Raw genomic sequence first — 21,452 nt, forward strand, 5'->3', positions numbered from 1 at the left:
TTRCGCATGCGCGGCCACAGCGCCGCCACTGCGGCCGGGGAGGGGGAGCGGTCCCTGCCCGGGCCCGGAGCGGGGCCGCATGGCRAGCCTGGTCCCCGCCGCCGCCTCATCTCCCGCCGGCGCTACGTCCCGCAGCAAGAAGCGTCCGGCSAGCCCGGGCACCGGCGGCGGCCCTGCCAAGAAAAAGAAGGCGACGGCGCCTGGCGGYTCGCAGGTAATGGTGAGAGCGGGGCGGCCAGCGCGCATGCGCGGCGGCGGCCTGCCTGTCCTCGCCCCTTCCCGCCGTGCTGGGAGTGTGTTCTGTACCAATTGCCTGTGGCTGTTCCCGATCCCGGTACCCACGGGTATCCCGGGACACGCCGCCGCCTCCCGCCCGGCCCCCCACGGTCCCGCTGCCTTCTCCTCGCCCGTCCCGCCCATGGCCGCAATGGAAGCTGCCGAGCCCCAGGGAAGGGCCGGCGGCTGGGTGCCCGCTGCTGTGTCCCTCGGGACGCCGACTGTCGCGCCTTCCGTCATCCTGCTGTAGCTGCGCAGACACTACCTCCGCTCTCTGTATACAGCTGTACCGGTGCTGGTGTTTAACCCCCCTCCCCCGCCGGGTGTGCGGAGGCAAAGCTTAACCGGGATGCCGTGTAAGTCGGGTTTGTGCCCACCGAGGTACCGTGTGTGGTGGCAAGGCGTGYGGTGACACTTTCTGACCAAGCCGCCCCGCCGTTGTTCATTGTTCCCTGCGCTCGCCTCCAGCAGCAGCTCTGTGCGTGAGGTTGTGCTGCGCCTGAGCTCCGTGCCTACCTCCACATGCACAAACCTCTGATCCTGCGTGATGCTGGTTTTACTGTGAGGCAGATGAGCTGTCGCGGAGGAGGGACTAGTGCTGCACGGAGCACAATTCAACAGGTGCTAGATCTGCTGTATGCAGCGAGCATGGCCTCTCACTTGCACTAAGTGGGTACAAGACTTAGATGTGAAATGAAGATGCAACCTCAGAGCCTGATTTTTGGGGAACAGGGTCAATCAGGGAGGGAGAAGGGCTATTACCGTGAGCTTCTCCTAAACGCCAGCCCTCATTCCTGGGGATGGTGCATCCTCAATTTGTGCATCATGGCACACCAGCATCGGTCCCCAGTTGATGTCATCTGCCTCTTGATGACGAGCTATAGACCACACCACTGTACAAAAGAGCAATCACTCAAACCTTTCTGGTTTTCATCTGCCTCTTGATGATGAGGTAGCATCTCATGCTCCAAAATTAAGTCCTAGAAGATGTTCAGAGTCAACAGGTATGTGATATCTGTATAGACTTAAGATGCTGTCATGTCTTGGATTACTTCTAGAAAGATTTTGGTAGCTAAAGTGGTCCAAAGAGAGTTGGAAAAAAACACTGTCTCTTTTCTTCCCCCTAGAAATGATTCTTCTCAATAATATTTTATGAACTATTWACAGTAGCATAGCTACAAAGTCTCCCTTACTGCCAGTTGGGTTGCTTATTTTCACATGTGCCATCAGATCAGGGGAGCRTTTATGCATTTTTCAGCATCTTCACTCCAGGCAAATAAAAACCATTGTGCACACATGAGAGCACAGACACAGCTCTTCCTCATTTGAATGATGCTCTTGTTTTCACCCCGTGGCAGTTACATGGTTTCTTTTCCAGTGGACTTATCCCTAGGACAGGGAGTACAGACCATAATGCTTAACGTTGCTAACAAACTCCACCACAACTGTGAGAAGTCACTGCCTGACATGATCATGTTTGACAACTTTTTCAAGGTGTGATAGAGATAATGATCTGGATTTTCCAGCATGGGGTGGTCTGCTCTGGCATGTGTGTGTGCATGTGCATGCAGATATAAAGTATTGCATATTTATATATAATTAGAATGTGTATAAAATCATTTTTACTTAAAAAGCTTTCCCACACCCTTCAGCCTGTTAAACTGTGCTCACACCAAACCTAAGCTTGTGGACAGCTTCCAGCGTTATGAGACAATCCATGATTTCTTACTCAAACTGTGTTTCAATCGAGTRTGAGATAAGCAGTTTTTGTAATTCTTCTCACAAGTGATTTCTGTGCAGGAAGAAGTAATTTTTCAACACTATATCTTAAGTCATCATACACATCATTTGACTTCAGCAGTGCTGATCAATCCCACAAGGAAAAGAAAAAAAACGAGTCTCAGAAAATGTGTGACCTCAGGAATGGGACAAGAAACAGCTCATTCTAGCAGTCTCATTCAGTGTTGATGACCAGCTGGAGCAAGCCAGTTCAAAGAGAAATGAAATGAGGGCTTTACATTTTTTTGTGTTAGAAACGTGAATCATTGGGCATCTTTTGCAATACCTTATTTAACTCTAATCCCCGGAAGTCCTTAAAAGCCCATAATTAATTGCTGAGTAATATACTTTTTCTGGATAAGGAAACCTGTGACACGGTGATTCTAGTGAATCTCTATCTGATGAGATATTCCGAATATAGCCAGTCAACAAGCACATAATGCTCTATTTTTTTATTACTTACCCAGTCTTTAGGTGGCTCAGTTAGTCAGGGTCTAGGTCGTCCAAGAATTTTAAATACTTTTTAAGTAAACTGGCAACAGAGAAATAGTGAATTATTTSCTTGGTTAAGCAGCAAGCTGCAGGTAAGAGAATCCCTACTGGGAGTTTTAAAATTACCTGCAGGGGTCAACTTAGGATCTGGAGACTCCCCAGTGTGTTAACTAGTAACTTCTGTTGAGAACCCTGTGCTGGCCTACATAAAAATACRCTTCATATTGTACACTTCATATTGAACATCCCCACATCTCTGATCATCACCTTCCATCTTTGTGAAATTAAACAAAATAGGATTTCTGTAAGATCTTCAAATCACATAGTTTTTCTCCCGTGTGCTCTGTATCACAAGCAGCTGAATACAATGTGCACCCTGAAAGACACGTTGGTTTGGTAAAACTGTAAATTTCAAAAATGTTCCTATTTTTTATATAACAAATTTGCTTAAGCATAGCAATGTAATCAAATAGTTTGAGTAACTGTGTGTATCCTACAGGAAGGCACAATTATCACACAGTATAGTTTTTTATAGAACCCATTTTGATTATGTCTCTCSAACATGTGAATTGCTACTTTCTCTAAGATACACCTTAGGAACATTACCAGAAAATATTCTTCATCTTTTTTGTAGAACACAGTGCCAATAACACCAAGGTCAYKGGTTCAATCCCCATATGGACCATTCATTTRATGGCTGGGATTGATGATCCTCGTTGGTCCCTTCCAACTCAGAACATTCTGTGTGATTTGTGTGAGTTACCGACCCAAAGGTATTGAGTCATGCTTGTTTTGGAAGCACATTGCTCACAGGGCTTGTCAGTCATGTCTACAGAAGAAGACACATGGGTTTTTGGATATCATGCCTGTATTTACCAAACATAATATTAAAAGTGAGTTTACAGGAAAGCATGATTGCAAATTGATTACTTCACTTTCATTAGCATTACACAATTATTCCTCCCACGCTGTTGTGCCACTGAAAAATACCTCTTTGCTGGAGCCATGTTGAGGATTATTATGTATATTCAGTGGTAACATTAATGTGTCAAAACCAATGCTGTGTAGTGATTTATACAGCACCATTTCTTTAGATGTCCCTGCCGAGTGGTTCCCAACAGCTGCTCTTCTGATTCAGCTCCGTTGCTGGCTTTTGTGCGGACTTGTCTCYAGGTCTCCTGTCTCATTAATTACTATCGCTTACCCTGGGATGGAGTCTTTGATACTGATCTTAAAAAGCCACCGGTTGCTCTATCTTAATGTTCACACCACTATTTTTATAAATTATACTGCAWTGGGAAGCTTTTAAGAGTATATTTTAAATCAAGATGTAAGTAATGGAATAAAATGCTTGCCCATGACAGCTAACAAGCTTTAAGGATAAAATTTGCAGTGACATGGGAGAGTGATTTGGAAAAAAAGTCTCTGAWTTTGTCATTGGACAAGTAAAGAGAGAAAATATTCTAAATTTAGAAAATATTCTAAATTCTAAATCTATATTACTTATGAAACAACTTCAGACTTAACCTGGTGAAGAATCTACACTTTTTAATATTGCAGCAGTACTAGTGGAAGGTATACTTAATACTTTCTATAGTCATCATTCTATGCTTAAAAGTAAAAACTATACAACAACGTTAGAAAATAAAATCATAATGGTTTAAAGTTATTGTCCTCTWAAATAAACTCTAATGCACAATGTGAAAATAAATGGAGTGACTCTAAGATACAATTAGAACTCCATTTTTAGTTTAGATGTATCTATATTATGATGTTTTTATCTCATAAAGTGATTTCACAGTTCTGATAGACAGCTGTAAGTTCAAGTGAACTTGAATATATACATATTAACATGGTTACTGTTATGTATTCAAAAGCTGCCCACTAAAGGCAGAGAGCTTTTCCTRCTACATAAACAGCATAGAATCTGACCCTAAACATCAGTAAATTTAATCAATTCTCCTGATACGCTGTTTTACCGAGCCTAGCACTCTTAGTAGGAAACCATCAAATCAATTTTAAAATAACTTTGTTTGAAAGAGCCCATTTGATCTGGCTGTAATTTACTGAAAAATGAGGTAGGAGTTTRACTACAGAATCAGCAAGTGCCACTACAGCTCCTGAGCTGAGCTGCTGCTCTCACCACGTTCTGGGACAACTTCCTTAGAGGACTTCTTCCAGTGTAGCGCAGTATAACAACTTTCTGAACTGAAATTAAAAATTACCTACGTACCATTTCACCTTGTTTACTCCAATCAGTATAAAACTAAACTACTGATTAGTTTAACTACTATAATACTATTTATTCTAATTATTTTACTACTATTCCATATTAGACCTTCTACTACAGAAAAGYATGATTCTCCTTTGTACTTGGAAATTTAATAAACAAGTAATATTTAATAAACTAATTTAAACAAGAAATTTAATAAACCAATCCACCTGTCCTGAAAGACAAAGGGAACCTGACACATCATGATAGCAGGGAGATACAAGTACATATCTATTTGCCAGTTTATTAAAAAGCTATCATTTCGTTATGCTCTAGACTACGCTCTTTGTTTTAAAATGTCTCTCATCCTGTAAGATTATCACAGTAACCAAAAATATAATAATTTAACCGATGAAACAGTTCCAGTCTGAAACTACTGCTTGACTGGAATGATACCTTTAAAAGATACAATGTGTTCCCGTGGTATGATAATTGAAACCTAATTAAATTGATTTAAATGACACTTGCATTGGATAAAATACAGATATCATGAGGCTTTGCAGGTGATTGCTAGTTGCTGATAAAATCTGCTAAGGTGAGCTCTTCGAGTACAGCCACTTGCACAATTATACCAAACCCTACYCAAGAGTTTTAGGTCTTACAAAACTAGCAGCCAGTTCCAAACAAATTGCTTTGTCTTAACAAGAGTTTTAGYAGGTAATGTTTCAATTGGCAGAGATACCCCACTCATATTGACATACTCTGGCATCACAGTGCATGTCACCAGAATGGAGCCCACTGAAAATCCCCCAGACCTGCAGTTCTCTGAATGAAGCTCTCAGAGGGTCGCCGCTTATATCTCCTAATCCTTTCAGACTCTGCACCACAAAGATACTTTCTGCAACAAAGCCMATAGTGAATAGCTGCACTACTCTTCCCAAAATACATCTTATTTTCAGGAAGTCCACTAAGGAGAACCGGGATTATCCCGAAGCATGAGTTTTTGTTACTTGCACATTTGAAGTCAACTCTCTTAGAGATCCAGAAACTCTCCAATCCCTGATGGGGAAAAATGGTAATTAAAAGACAATAAGCAGATTTGCTACCGAGTCTGGCAAAATGTATGTGTGTTTTGAGCTTTGCTTTATTTTAAAAAGTGAATTGCTTTTATAGAGCAATCTAGGTTAAAATGGAAACTGTCAAAACAGAGCTAAGAATTAACTTTTCYTGACATTTATCACATTTTGAAGGCTTCAGATGATCTGTAATCATAAAAGTATGTGAATTTCTAAACCAGACTATGCCTCTCTCAGAGAATTACCTACTTCCCCCAACCAAATGTGAATAGATTTTAGATTTAGAGTAAACACAGATGCATTATGTTGTAGAAAGGCAAAAGCATATGTGTATTGGCTTTTACTATGGACATCAGTATGCTGATATCATGGGGTTTTTACCATTCTCCACTTATCCTAGCAGGAAATTTTCATCTTGCCTTCAGCTAACAGAAAATGGAGTCAGTATGATCACACCTAATTCCAGGATTTATAATAAACATGCAGGAAATTTAGGGGACTTAGTAAAGATGGTTCACCATTCTATCACAAGGAGATAAAATAGGATGGCTTATTTTTTTGAAAGAGAAAGAGCAATCTGTAACACCTCATACCTGTACTTTAGCATAACACTTTTTCTGAGAGGTAGTACTTCTAAAAAGTGATCTCAGAATCCAGTTAGTGCTGTAAAAGATTCAGGTTAATAAAACAAAATTTTCAATAACTTAACTGTTTAGATTTGAAGAGGTTTTAGACCGTTTTTCACTTTTTTTCTAATGTACAATAATTGTATTTGGTAGTAACTTCAATTGTTGCTGAAGCAATATCAATTATGCATTATATATTATATCAATTTACATCAATGTATTCATTTTGGATTAGAAAAGCTGATAGAAATATTAATTTATTAGCCAGCGGAGTGATTTGAACCCATTTTTGAAACATTCCAAGAAAACAGAATGGAAAGGTTGGCTGTTTGTTTAAACCAGCAGAAAGTCATAAAAGCTGTGATATTCCATGTTGTAAAGTATGCCTAGCCTTGACACAAGTATTCATATCCATGAACAGCATGTTTTGCCTCACTGCAAAATATACCTGCAACTTTAAGAGGCTCAATTAGGCAAATACATTAGTTTCTCATTATCAGAGTTCCCGTCTTCTCCTATCTTCTTCCCTCTTATCCTCCTCCACAAGTCTCGGCTGCATGCTCCCCTTGCCTGCATCACACCAGCTTTCGCTCTCCCCAGACCGGTTCCCACTGACAGAGGTCAGCAGTCAAGGACTTGCCAAACAYTCCCCCTCTCCTGCAAGTTCCATTGTCTCCTTCTGCACTGGTGAACTGGGCTGGGTGACAGGGAAGTCCAGCACCTGGGGTGTGTAGCACAAGGAAGAGGCACAACCATGCAACAAGAAAAACATGTTCCACTACGAGCAACCTATTTCATGAATTTACATACTCTTTGATCCAGATCTCATTTGTTGACTGTGACAGACTAAATGAAATGYTCAATCCAGTGTCCCTGCCTGCAGGAAGGCCTGCAAAGTAACAGCTTCAACTGTCATAATGCTTGTCTGTCAGTCTCTTAAGTCCCTTAGCTGATTCTACTAACTGTGAGATGCCACCAAAATAAGCTATCAGGAAATACGTACTAGTCCTAATTCTACTTCTCCCTGAAGATAATAGRCAACTCCTTATACTTGGAATTCAGAACTATGAGCATCTTTTTGAAAGCAAATATTAAATCCTTCCTTTTAAAAGTAAGCACACGTATGCACTGATACTTATTTTTTATATCATCTGTCCTTATACGTGCTTAATCTCTCCTCCACTTGAAGTCACCTGTTCCTGCCACTGCCTGAGGGAATTCAAACCCTCYTTTTCCCAGGCACACTGTAACCACCAGGCTGAAAGCAAGTCTGGTGTGGTCTGGGGAGTGTAGAAAGGTTTTCTTCTCTACAGTCAAGGATGGAARTTTTCTCTCTGTTCCAAAGAGAACAAATCCATAGTCTGGTATCAAACCAATGAACATGGTTATCAGAATGGTCTGCTTATGTATTTTAGGTATCTGTTTGTCGCATKTTTTGTCTTACGATAATTTTAATACAAACTACACAATTTTACRAACAGGGATCAGAAATAATTTCTAAACTCTTTCTAAACTCTAGACAAAAAGTGAAATAGTCATGCCATTTAATAACTTGCTTATGTTGTAGTAAAAATGCAATACTTTTAATTCAAGAAACAAATTCAAAATTGATAGAAAGATAGAAACTCTTGTGAATAATACATATTTGTACTGCAGCAGAGTCCATCATTTTGGGAGGGTTGAATATCTGTGGCTACATATCTTGTAGTTGTAGTTGTAATGTCCCAGGATGTAAGTRCTGGCTGACTCAGGACAAAAAGCTGATTCAGGATAAGGAGCATTGCTGTAGATAAGGAGTGTTTTTGTGAATTAAAAGAAAATTCCTCCTAAAAAGCATTGCAGGCTATTACTGGGTTTACCACATGAAAAGAGACTCTTAGTATCATATCTGCCTTTTTATCATGTATTAAACAGAGAAATGTGATTTGCTGGGTATCATATGTCCTTAATTTTCAATAAACACACAAAATTCCGTGCTTCCATGTACAGCCTGCCTAATATGTCTATTACATAAAACTAGATATAATTTAAAAGGATCATTTTGCMAACATTTTCAGGCCTAGAGGTGAAACCTTCTACACAGAACAGCAAGAAAGGCTGAGACACCTATGATAGTTTCTGCATAAATAAAGGCAAGGTTTACAAGTATGGCCAGTGTCACTTAAATTGTATAGCTGGAAAACTCAAATCAAATTTCAGAAATTTRAATATTTTTTCACATGTGAAAGGGAAACAGCAACTCCCCAAGCTAAATACAGAACTACTGCTTAGATTTTYGTTAGATACGAATCAAGTAGACCATATTTGAGGAAAAGGTTATTGGCATCTCAGAAGTATAGGGAATGTCCATCRGGCAAGGGAGAAAGTGTCATGAAARTACTCATCATTWARGATAGAGGAGGGAGTTAAAACCCTCCATGAAACTCTGATATTTGCTATAAAAAGTCTTTCAATTGAAAGACTGGCATGTATTGGTATGCAGTCCATCCAGAAGCTTGTCTTAATTTTACAGATAAACAGGTACATTCAATAAAAGATGACTCCTCTGCCTAAAAATGTTGTTACATTTATGTCCTGAAACCATCAAGACTACAGCAAAATACTGCTGAACAGGAACATGCAGAAATTAGGGCTSTAATTAATGTGGGTTATATGGCTGCTCATGACCAAAAGAACTTTTTGTTAATAAAACCAGTATTTTCTATTTTATATTATATTGATTTCTAGCCAGGGAGATGGAGAGCTGCACAGAAAGCTGTGCAATCTCTGCCCTTGGAAGTGTTCAGGACTTGATGGGACAAAGCCTTAAAAGTCTAGGCCAAGGTCAGTTTTGACCCTGCTTTGAGAAGTAGTTGAGCTGGTGACTTCCTGAGACCCCTTCCAGCCTCAGTGATTCAGTGTTAGCGTCAACTTTCAGATGTCTGGTTATGTGACTAATATGGGTGTGTCGTCTCCCTAAACAAACAGTCCTACACTCCTTTCATAGGCAGGTTCAAACATGAAAATCACCACAAAATCAATGACWACATTTAGACAGTATTAATTCTCTCTACACTGTAAAAATGGTTATGTTTTACTAGAATTGCTCTTCCCTTGAAAGAACAGGACAATGTTCTGACAGCAAAATTAACTGGTAAAGTCAACAAAATGTAATAAAAGAAGGCCATTTTTCCGTGATGTAAGCAGTGTGTTCAGGCTCCTCAAACCAAAGTAGTAATCTGGAAAGGCCTTATTCCTTAAATTGATTATCTTTATTTGCATAGTCTAGAACTAGAAGTGCTAGTCTGAGTCTCACATTAATGACCTTGAATTTTCTCAAGTAAGAAATGCATTTTCACCTGAATTCTTGTTAAACCTATTTATTGCAGGCAGAATTACCTTTTGTTACAGCTATAGAATTGCCCTTTTTATTCTCGTCCTTTTTTATCTGTCCAAAAGGTTTTTATTTTTTTTATTTGCTGAATAATTCATTGTGCAAAATRTCTTAAAATAGGATCCTAAAGCCACCACAAAATACTAAATACTATGTTTCCCTCTCACCGACAATTGTGGATGTGATAGCAAAACTTCACTAATTCTTATGTRGTGGAAAAGTCAATTCTTTTAATAGTTCTGTTCTGTTTCAAGCAAAAAAGGCAGTTGGGGTAGAMGTGTATATGAAGACTCTGAACTGTCTGGCACTTTTCATATCTGCTGCAGTTCCTCAACTTCAATATATGGTATCAGGGTGAAGTGCCACAGAACTTGCATAGCTCAGTAAACAACCACCTACTTGTACAAATGTTTCTGCAGAAATATTTCMGAAATTTGCCTTGAAATTAGYTYTGCCATACAACTGTCTCTTTCCTTTTCCTCCTGAGCTGCCTCAAAATACCCTAGAATAGATAGTTGTATTACCTTATTTTCATTTAAATTAGAATTTGCCATATGTTTATTTTGATTCAACTGCCAAGGCTTTTTTTCATTATCCACTTAAATGTAGGTATGCATAGGATAAGGCACCTAGAATTGTGCTGAGTACGGGAGACTAATGCGCTTTTCAAATCTGGAATGGCATTGAGTTTACTAGATGAAGGAAAGTTAAGGCAGTATTTAGGGCATGTGCAACCAGATGTTTTTGCCCCATAATATGAGACAAACAGTAAAGTTRATAGATTTCATTTGAAGAATTTTAACATCTACGGTATGGTTTCTTTTCTGACGTTCTTTAAAAGACCTTGGGAGTATCTGATACAATTACTGCTCTCTGATATGTTATGCCTTTTGTATCTTGAAGGTTTGTAGAAAGATGTTTTAATTCTCGCCTCCCTTGGAAGTGCGATATTTCATAGATCAGTGTACCTAACCTTTGTCTTTCTGACATGGTGTCTCAGTATGGCAGCATTAAACCTATACACAAATGGAAAAACCTTCTTCTAGGTAGCTTTAGACTGCAATGCACCATGGCAGAAGTAGTGTGGTTAGCAGAAATGAAATAAAACTAGAATTTTTATCTACTTAAAATGACAAAAGAGACATAAGCAAGTGGCAAAATGTGCAAAAAATGGGGAAAATGCAAAAGTAAAGTTTTGTTTTCTGTATTGTTTACCTGGTAGTCCATAACATTTTGAAGGTAAAATTTAACAATTCTAATTCAGGTGTGTTTTTCTTAAGCAAAATAGATTAAATAGGAGCTCTGAAAGAAAGATACACCCTGTTTTCACTTGAAACTAATTAATTGCCTTTCCTTGAAGAAATGTTGTTTTGTTTTTGTTACTCAAATGTTATTTCCCATCAGAATGGATAATGTTTTACAAAATAAACTACAATCAGGAAACTGAGTATTTTAAATTTTTTTTTTCAGAATGAAATTACTCTCCCATTAGGAGCCAATAACTTTTGCTTTCCTTGTCCTTGATTCAGTCATATGTAGATGAATGGACATGGATCCTTCTCCTACCTTGGCTGAAGCCTGTTACTCAGCACAGGGGTTGTGGTTTGCTCCCTGAGCAGCATTACAATGTTAACGGCACATGAGCATATTGTAATCCTCCACTCTTTTCTCCAGAAATAYTTTGACCTTAACTGTTCTGTATCAAATGATGTATTTTAAATTTTAAGATGCAGTTTTGCCAAAGTCCTTGACTGAACTGGATTTTTCTGATAAATAAAGGAACATGCTGGCAGTTTTTTATAAAAATTCAATTGATTTACTGTAGTCTTTTTTTGCTAGTATGCTTCTATCCATTTTCAGTCTTAAAGCCTATCAATTTAGGAGACTTTTTTTTTTTTCTCTAGAGGGATCAAAATATTCTGTTAGCTGAGGCACTTTTATCCTTGACGGAAGTATGACCCAACACATGCTTTTGGATTTTATATATACTGAATGTTTTAGCTCTAGGGCCACTTTGGCAATGCCATTCAGCTTATGCTTATGAATTTGTCCAAGTTGCAATTTTCTTAATAAAGAAAACTGTCAAACTTTATAAACAAGGAGTAGTCCCAATCCACCAAATGAAATCAAAAAGTGAGAGATCCCTTGCAGTTATTTAAGCCGAAGGGAGCTTTGTGGCAAATGCAAATTAAACCAGGCTTTTCTGGGATAGTGTGAAGCTATTCGCAGTTGCATCCCAATTACATTTTATTTGAGGCTTTTCCCCACAGGAAATAGTAATATTTTTTTTCCTTTAAATGTCTGTGTTGTAAGTTATAAAACTTKGCCTATCACAGTACTTGAAAGTTTTTAAGTGGGAAAACATGGTTGGCATTTGAAATCTCTTGAGAATAAATCCAAACTTTTTACTGAGGCTTGTTCATCTTTTTCTGTGTTTGACTGTTGTCGCATTCCAACTGTGGGGAACTGCAAGGAGTTCTTTCAAAATGGATGGTCAAGAACTAAATGAAGTTAAACGAGACAAACTTTGTATCTGAGACACGTTGGTATGAGACCCATTGTGCAATGTGTTTTCTCAGGCAGAAAACTTTTGGGGAGGGTCACACCTTAACACACTAAACACCTGAACTAAGCACCCCGCCCCAAAAGCACACAGAAAGTTCACTCAAAAATAAAGCAAAAGCACTACAAAAGAAGGGGTGACCTAGCTTCCTGAGGAGGGTCACAYCTTAAACAACCAGGCACCCCCAAAAGCACTCCTCAGGAGGACACACCTTACAGCACTAAACCAATTAGCTGCAGGTCAGGTCCTTAAGCTTCCCAGGAAGGGCCACACCATAAAAATCATAAAAAAGCCCTGAAAGCTTCCTGCGAGGACACACTAAAGCACGAGAGCCGCTGCACAGGGAGTTTCAGTAAGGGGGCAGAATGCTTCTCAGAAAGAGCCGCACGGTAATGAGTTTCAAATTGCCCCAAAGGAAAACACTTTCTTAGAGGACGCACCTTAGGTCTGTTGTGGACACTCAGTTTCAGGGAGGGTSACACCTTTTTTTATTCTTTATGTAATACCCAAAAGAAATTTATCCCCAAAACGCACTCTAAAGTGGTTCAAAAAGATACAAAGCTTTCATTTCAAGACCATCCCACTGCTGCCACCAATTGGATGTCGCGTTCCAACTGTGGGAAACTGCGAGGTATTCTTTTAAAATGGATGGTCAAGAGCGAAATGAAGTCAAATGAGACAAACTTTGTATCTGAGAACTGTTTATTGGCAATGAAAAAATGAGAAGTAATTGCCCACTAAAGGGGGCTGGGAAAGAYAGCAAAAAAGAAAGGAAAATGGAAAAGGAATGGGGAGAGAGAAAGACAGAGGGAGAAAGCAGGCGTTACCACCAGCGGGATCGGGGTGTGCAGCCAATGTCCATATGACGKGTGAGTGCGCTGCTGTGAGAGGGAGACCAGCTCGGGGAGAGGAGCAGCTCCTGCAGCGATGGGCTGCTGGACACGCGGTGAGTGGACACTCGGACAGGTCCGGGACCCTGGTGGAGTCGGAGCGAGGATCACGGTGGTGGGTGAGGTTGGAGGCAGGCAGGTGGCTCAGTGGCTCAGGCAGGACAGGCAGCGGCTGGGTCAGCAAAGGAGTGGAGTGAAGCAGACRCTGCATGTGAGGCTTGGAGGGCAGTCGGCATCCTGACAAGAGCCCAGGAGGAAGGAAGGSAGATACGTGRGGGCAAGCAAGAGCTAGCAAGGGTAGAATCCAGGCAGGCTGGAGCCGGGGCAAAAGCAAGCGAATCCCGAAGCCAACAACAAAAACCCCCCAGCAGCGAGCAACAGAGAGAGAGAGCGAGGAACAGGAACCCCAGCCGCACACACACATAGATCCCCAAAGCTCATGGCGCAGTTAATTTTCATACCCCCTGGCTCCTCCCAAAGTCTGCCTGCTGACCATGAGATCATTGGTCCAGTCCAACCTTCCAGTGCGGTCCATCGGTGGAGCCCTTCCACCATCCCATTGGAGAAGTGTCTCTGGTCTCCTGCTGACTGCCTGTGCCATGCCATGTGAGGTGTTGCCAGGTGAAGTCCCCCCAGCGACAAGGCTTCTCCCATCTCCTGGTTGCCTCTTGCAAGCTGCAGGTGTGCACCCCTTCCCCCACATGCTTTTGACAAGCATTGTTGAGGCAAACCAAGATTAAAATGGCTCCTCACAACTGTTTATTAGTAATTTTGAAGAGAATAAAGTAAACTTGAGTTTTTCTTGGTTTTTTTTTTTCTGAAGTGAGCAGTACCATTATGAAAGGAGGCCTTGTGTCATGAAATTGCTATGTCTTTTTCCCGTAGGTTTTTAAGAAATGCTTGAGAGGTGGGGAATGTAATTAAAATCTTATTCTCCCTTTGGTTGCGTTTTGAATTTTAAATTMAAACCCTCACACACCATAATGGAGCTTTGCATTAGGGTGTTTTATACCTCTATCAAAGTGACTAAAGTAATTAGTATTTTATACATTTTGGTAAGTATTTTGTCACTGGAAGCACCAGTGCAGGTGAATGATAATGGTTTGAAGCTCAGGCACTGACAGGACCCTAAATGAGAATGTTGCCTTTTAATCAAGAGCACTTGGAGTCCATGGTATTGAAATGCCCTACAGAGAGCATAGAAAAGCCATCCATCACTTTGTGACAGTCCAATCTTTTAGTGCATGAGTAAAATTTTATTCAGCCTTTCTGAGGCAGTTGGAATGTGAGATGTTTAACTCACTTAAGAGCAGCAGAAGTTCGAAAGCATAATGTCCAGATTGCTATCTGGGCRGCTTGTGTGTCTTTATGTATTTATTTATTTAAATTGCAATTGAAATGCTTTCCATGCCCTACTTCAAGCACCTTCCCCCATACTCTTACATACCCAACAGCAGAAATTATATCTAAATTTTAGTCATATGTTTGGAATTGATTTGTGCAGTTGATTAACTCTTGATGCTCACTGGAAACACTCAGCAAGTYAGAGGGAAAGAACCGCTTTAGGAAAGGCAGGTTTTGTAAGTCTTGCCCTGATAAATAATTTGACACAATTCAGAAGTCCTTTGGGGAGTGGTTAGACGAAGAAGTGCATTTGGYGACATATGAACTTGGAATGATACACTATTATTATAATAGTCCAACAATCTAATTTTAAGCTTTGTGTTGTTATGTTTGTTTTTAACAAACCTCTTTCAGATTTCTTGATAAGTGAAAACAGCAGTAGCATCTGAGGTAATGGTAATTTAAGCAAAAATATTTTTGTTGTCAGGCCTGTGGGCTATTTACTTTTGATATCAGTGGAAGCAGAAATCTATATGAGGACTCTTGTCTTTTAAGATAAATTGACAGTGATGAAACCCAGTGGCATAGATGGACTTACTCCCAATTTACACTGTATGCATGAATGACTTGCCAACCCTGCAAGCTGCTTGAAGTCAAGTACAATGATCTACACTGTACTTAATAGCTAGTTACAGCTGGCTACTACTCAGAGGTGATTTTTTTTTTTTTTTAGGAAACTCAGTTTTTACAGTGCTCTGTGGAATAAAATTTGCCATAAATGTGCAAGATTAGGATTTTTTTTTCTTTGATTGATGTCAGATGTCCATTGAACATTTTCAAGCTGAACTATTTTTTGTCCTATCCCAAAACAAGACAGGATCTTCTGTGAAGGGAGAACATTCCGAAAATACTACTAGGTACCAGAATGCTGAGAGAGAAAATGCTGGGGATGTTGTACTGGGCTTCATTTTAGTGAGTAGAAAAGAAGAGGAAAGTTTTTCCTGCTGCATCCAAGAAAAAGTAAAATGCAACCAGATAAGGAAGACATGTTTATATATCTTACTGAATAAGTCTTTCTAGCAAACCCTTCTTTCAAAAACACTGATGGAATGAATCTTATTCCAGAGRGTGCTGTTTCTTCAGTCCTACATTGTTACTGAGTCTTCAGTGAGTTTGCTTTCAGAAATATACTATGGTGATAATGTTGGCAATGAGAATTTTTTTAGCCATCATTTTATCTCGAGCTTAAGCACATCTAATTCTGACACCTTTCTCTGTGAATTATTCGCRGCAATGTAAAGAGCTGAATTTTTGTCTGCCAGAGGGTACATGTTCAAGTTTTAATGGCCCTTGTCATGTCATCAAGCAAAGTTAAATGATTTAAATATTAAGAATGTGCAAGAGTCTGGGCCAGCCCTGTTATAGTGAGAGCTAATATATTAATCAAACAGCTTAATATATGTTCCAGTATGAGCAGTATTAGCTGGCACTCCGTTAAATAGCTGGCATTCAGGATCTACTCCCAATTTTAAAAAGTCTGCTCATATCATTGCTTCTGTCATATACTGACATTCCACATAGCATTCTCAYTCACTGTAATTGTCTGCTAGTGAAAATACAGGTATTATCCATCGATTTTATAAATTACCRTTTTCTTGCCTGGCTGCATGCCACAATATATGCCACAGCTCTGTCAGGATATCACAGAGCTTACACACTGCTAAAAGCCAAGTAACTTGCTCTAAGTTGGATATTGCTGCTTTAGAAGTAACCTACTACAGGAATATTTAGACATGCACCATTGCTGAAGTTGAATTAAAGCAATATYGTAGTAGTATTGTGATTATGAAAATCAGCTGCCAGAACTAAGTAAGAGTAATTGACACTATTTACTGAATTTCACATACAAAGGTTGAAGACAAGTTCCTCAGTAAACTGGGTTCTTGGGGCCAGATTCCTCTTACTACATATTTTTTGAATAGTGACATACAACACCCTCAGAAATACTGAATGCGGAAACAAAAAACCAAAACCCAACATGTATAATCACCTTCATGTTGTTAACGCTAACAAATTAATGATTTGCAGAAAACAGAGAAAATCAGTGTTTTCAGTGTTATTTCTGYATCCTTAAACTAGAAACTCCCTTATCAGTTCTAATGGAATTTATTTTTGCATTTAAGTTTTGGKTTACTGTCTYGGTTTGAAAGACRGGTGTTTGCCAATGAAGGCAGGGACCTCCCTTGGAGTGATGGATATGATTCTCCCCCCCTTTCCCTCCGAGTTATTATAGCTTTGAAATCAGGGGCTTTCAGGCAAGGATAWGGGTAAAAGAAAATAACAGTTTTTACTAATATGTATAACAAGGTGAAACAAGTAACAACAACAACAGCAACAACAACCAACCCATCCACAAAGCCAATGACAGCCTCACACAGAGAGACACCCTACCCTTTGGTGCAGTTAGTCCCAGTCGGCASGGGCACTGCTGGCTGGGTTCTGCAGCAGCCACAGGTGAGCTCTCCCCCGCAGGCAGCAGGTCCACCATCCTCCCCCAAGACAAGCAGGGCAGGAAGTGAAGCTACCCTCCGCACCACACACAGACACACACACGCTCTGAGCCCAAAACTCCCCCGAGAACTTCCTTCTCTCCAAAGAGAGGAGTAAAGAAAAAACTGCCAGGCAGGAGGAGTACCCGTGGAGACCCTTCTCCCCCACCCAGGGCTTGGCACCTTCTTTTGTTCTGCCTAAGCACTTGTCATTAAGGTAATGATTTGGCCATCAAGCATATCTTAGCAACAAAATGGGAAAGAAATTCTCCAAGAAAGGAAACAAAAGGAGAAACCTTAACYCACAACATATACCAACACACTGTTCCCTTACCTTCCTGTTTAAAATTTTGTTTTGGCACATAAAACTGTAACACCTAGTGAAACTGGACACTGATGGCCATAGTATACATTCAGTGATGTGCAAATCCATATTTTTTTTCTAAGCCATGACATGCGTGGTATGCAGTAACAGGATGCCAGAAATGCACGTATTTACATCTTTGACTTCATGCTTCGTATTTTCATGGGGTTTTTTATACATAGTAAAATCTGTTAGTGTAAAATAATRAAAAATGCTATTGAATATAATCCAAAACTAAATGGGTAAGAAATTTTATTTCAGTATATATCAGCTATTCTGTTGGCAAGTCCTAATCCTTGCTAGGGGAAGGGAAAAAAAGAAAATAAGARTAAAACAAGCACTTTCATAGCAAGTTAATAAGGAATTGTACTAAGGTATTTAGTACCATCACAGACATCCCAAACCACACAATGCTGATTCCACCTAGAAACAGCCAAAACAGAGAATTCAGCTTCCGTGGTCTACAGGTTTTGCTTGTGCTCTCTAAATAAAACCAGACAGATGGCACAGTCTTTGGAAATCATGTGAAAACATCTGSGGTAGGGAATTTGGATCAAAATATATACAGAAAAATCAATAGATCTCCCAAACCTAGTATTAAAAGTAGCATGTGAATAGGCAGCCTCCCAGTGTGTTTTCTCCCAGCACAGACAGCATATACAGCAGGGTCCAAACTAGGCTCATTCCTGGGGTTTGGCTTTACTCAAAAGAAACTAGTGTTAAGGTAGGAAAGCTTAACTCAGGTCTCTTCCTCAGACTTGGCTGCCCCTAAAACAAACTTACTAGGACTCCCAAGTGTTGGCTGCTGGTTTTCAGTCTCAAATTTTTGCTGTCTACCAAGTCCTCTGCCATCTTTCTCTCTTGGGCAACTGTCACCCAGTCCTAGGACATAATAGATAGGACAGTGTCCCTCCCAGCAGGGACTGTCTGAATAGTGGATAGATGGTCTTGTGAAAAGAAGTGCAAAATAGAAGCTGATCCCCTCACCATTTCTCTCGGCTACCCCAGGAGGAACAGAGGTTGCCAACCTGCCATACTGTGGTTCTAGTTAAAATTCAGCTAAAGCWCATAAACACAATTTTACAGAGGGAATAAAATTGCACAAGTGCTCCTGTAAGAAGTGTTTGACCTGCTGCCTATGACTTTTAATATATGCCATTCCAGTCAAGGTTGCTCAATGCCTGGAGGTTACTGGGAGGAGGAAGAGGAGGAGGAGAATGGAGAGGGGTAACAGTGAGAAGAAGTGGTACCATGGACTTCAGTAGGGATKAACAGAGTTGCTGGGAAAGGATGAACATAGTTACTGGTAGCTGCAGTCTTTACTGCAGTGTTTCTATCCTTATTTGAGGTAAAACTAGCGTAAGCCTGTTCAGCTGTACTAAAATCACACTTTCATTTTCCCATGCCGGTATACCCTGTAAACGTAAAGCCATTCCAAAGTCTTTGTTGCTATAATCTTCAACAGACTATGGAGAAAAAACATATTTCTTAGTGACTAATGTAGCACTGTTAAATCCCTGTAGCCCTAGTTACATAAACCACCATTTAAAAGACACAATTTAGTTACAAAGTGCACGTTAAAAGCTGCTCTCTTCTTGAAGTTTATATTGAATTCCCCATAAAGATTGTTTACAAGATCAGTTTAAAAGAAGCTTTAAAGAAGCTTTTGAGCATTTCAGCCCATGGTTCCACCTTCTTTCTAACCCCACAGAAAAGCATTTGAGATTATCCCAGGAATCTGGGGGTGATGGAATTAGYTAAGAGAGCGGCTCAGTAGGGAAAGTATGCTGGAGACAAGCTTGGATCAGGCAGGAAGGGGAGGTTGCCCCACACGTGACTGGGGGTTACAGCRCACATTGAGCAGTGCATGTTCCCTGGTGACAGGCACTTCCTCACTGTGCTCACGACACCACCATCACTTCACAGGACTACAAAGGGCATTTGAATTCTTCCTGTTTGTTTGTACCAACACATGACAGTGAACAATGAACTGTCTTCCGATCTAAACGACCAAGAAAACAAGCACATATGGGAGAGATTTGTTCAACTGATCTTAAAAGTTAAAGATACCTTTACTGTKCAGTAATTGTTAACTGAGGAATCTCTTTACAGGTGGTAAATAATGGTTTGTATTATCACTGTATTACTCACTTTCAGGAAACATGTGTTTTGCAGAACAAAGGTARATCCATATCCCCTGCCTTTAAAAAGCTTTCAGAAAACAAACCTGAAAAAATACATGATGTTTCTTATGCTTTAAATCCTGACATTTAAAACACAGGCCAGAGAGATTTGTAGATTCTGGAGGCACTTGCAGTTTGTGGCTGTAAAGCTGCAGAGGGTATCAGCTGAGACTTCTGCAGGCTGCACAGGAAGAGCATGTAAAAGCTCTGTACTGCCAAAGTTCACGCCTCTGTGCAATAGCACGTTATTCTGGAAGCAGTGCTGCTGCTCAACTCTTTAATGTTTTTCCAGAAAKAAAAGCACATTAGCAGAATGTCTCTCTGCCATAAACCGACAGCTAAAAAACAGTTTTCATACAAGCAGTACTGAGTGAGGGAACTGGCATGCCTCTACAGTATGTCTTTATCTCAGTTCCCAGCATTTAACTGGGATCAGAGTATTCAGTCTTACTTGCTTCCCAGTCTGTAACAGGGCTCTGAAATCATGGTATCAGCTGCATACCTCAGTGGTGTGAAAGCTGCTTTRCAGCCCTGCACACCAGCCTGCACCCTTTGCCTCGAAGAGGAAACCACTGCTCTCAAATTGTCCATGAYAGATCTGGAGCTACTGCAGGCATTATGTCTCACTGGCACTGGAGATGACTTGGGTGATCCCATGAACCCAAAAAGCAGCAGTTGTGCTCCAGATCCTGCTGTGTTTGCCACTATGCAAGGGATACYGGCCCCAACAAAGTCAACATCTCGCTTGTAATGAGAGCTAGCCCACATCTTAGCAGCTCTAATACCTGAAATCCTTTAGGGATTGGTACAGAAAAGAAACAACATGTACTATTTACATTCAGGAATTGTCTTGCCAGGAACAATTCCTTACTTTGCTTCCCAGTGCACCAGCAAGCACTGAATCCACACYGAAAAAAACCACTGAAGACAGTGAGTGTGATATGTAAGTACATCCAGCTGCAGAAATTAAGGACTATATGTGTAAGGAAGTTTCTTCCCCTTTTATTTAAYTATTTTTATTTACTTCATCTCAAAATACTAGTTACTGTTTTGAGATATTGTTGAAATGCTACTCAAAGCCRGTTTCATAGAAACCAGAATACTTARAAGAGGATCAYTGAAGGGGCAAAAGTGATAAAGTAATTATCTGTAGGACTGGATTTAAAACCAAGCAGATGGTACCAAAGAAAAGGCAAGAATGCTTTGAAGAATAAATCTGAGTGCTGATTCTTTCACTTAAGARAATTTACACTGATAATGAGCAGTATCAGAGATAGTGAATTCATGAAAAATAATCTTGTATCTCAAACCTTGTCTTTCGCAAGACTGACTAATGTTTGCTGCTGAAATCTGAAGTGCTGGAAGCGTGCATGTGCAAGAATGTACTTTGAAACCTAGGAACTCAGTGTATAAAGCCACTTACTCAGGATTGATAAAGATATTTTCTCTGCTCACTGCCACATAATGTACGTGTATCTAAACATCCATCTGCATTTCTTCCRTTTCTCTGACAGTCACTGCTTTTTAATGTTGTCTCTCCTCTTAATGGAAGAATCAAGTTTAAACTACAGACTTCAGTGTTGCTTCTGYTTAGGCCTTATCCCCTGTAATATAAACTTACAGAGGACTGAGTGTTGTTTTGAAAACAGATTGTTTCTATTTATATATTTTATTTTAGTAAGGCACAAGAAACATTGCTTTTTTACTTTATACTTTCAACATTTA

General features: G+C 40.1%; 1 protein-coding gene across 1 annotated transcript in view; it reads left to right on the plus strand.

Annotated features, from left to right (window-relative positions):
• INO80C (INO80 complex subunit C) overlaps positions 1-21,452 on the plus strand; it is a 32,988-nt gene continuing 11,536 nt past the window's right edge. Inside the window, exon 1 of the mRNA XM_057371034.1 lies at positions 1-214. Coding sequence (XP_057227017.1) covers positions 80-214 — 135 coding nt within the window. The 5' untranslated portion in view covers positions 1-79. The remainder of the gene's footprint in view (positions 215-21,452) is intronic.

Source organism: Malurus melanocephalus, unplaced genomic scaffold (genome assembly GCF_030028575.1).
Source record: "Malurus melanocephalus ecotype Western Australia unplaced genomic scaffold, MMel_1.1 scaffold_138, whole genome shotgun sequence".
Classification (NCBI taxonomy): Eukaryota; Metazoa; Chordata; class Aves; order Passeriformes; family Maluridae; genus Malurus; species Malurus melanocephalus.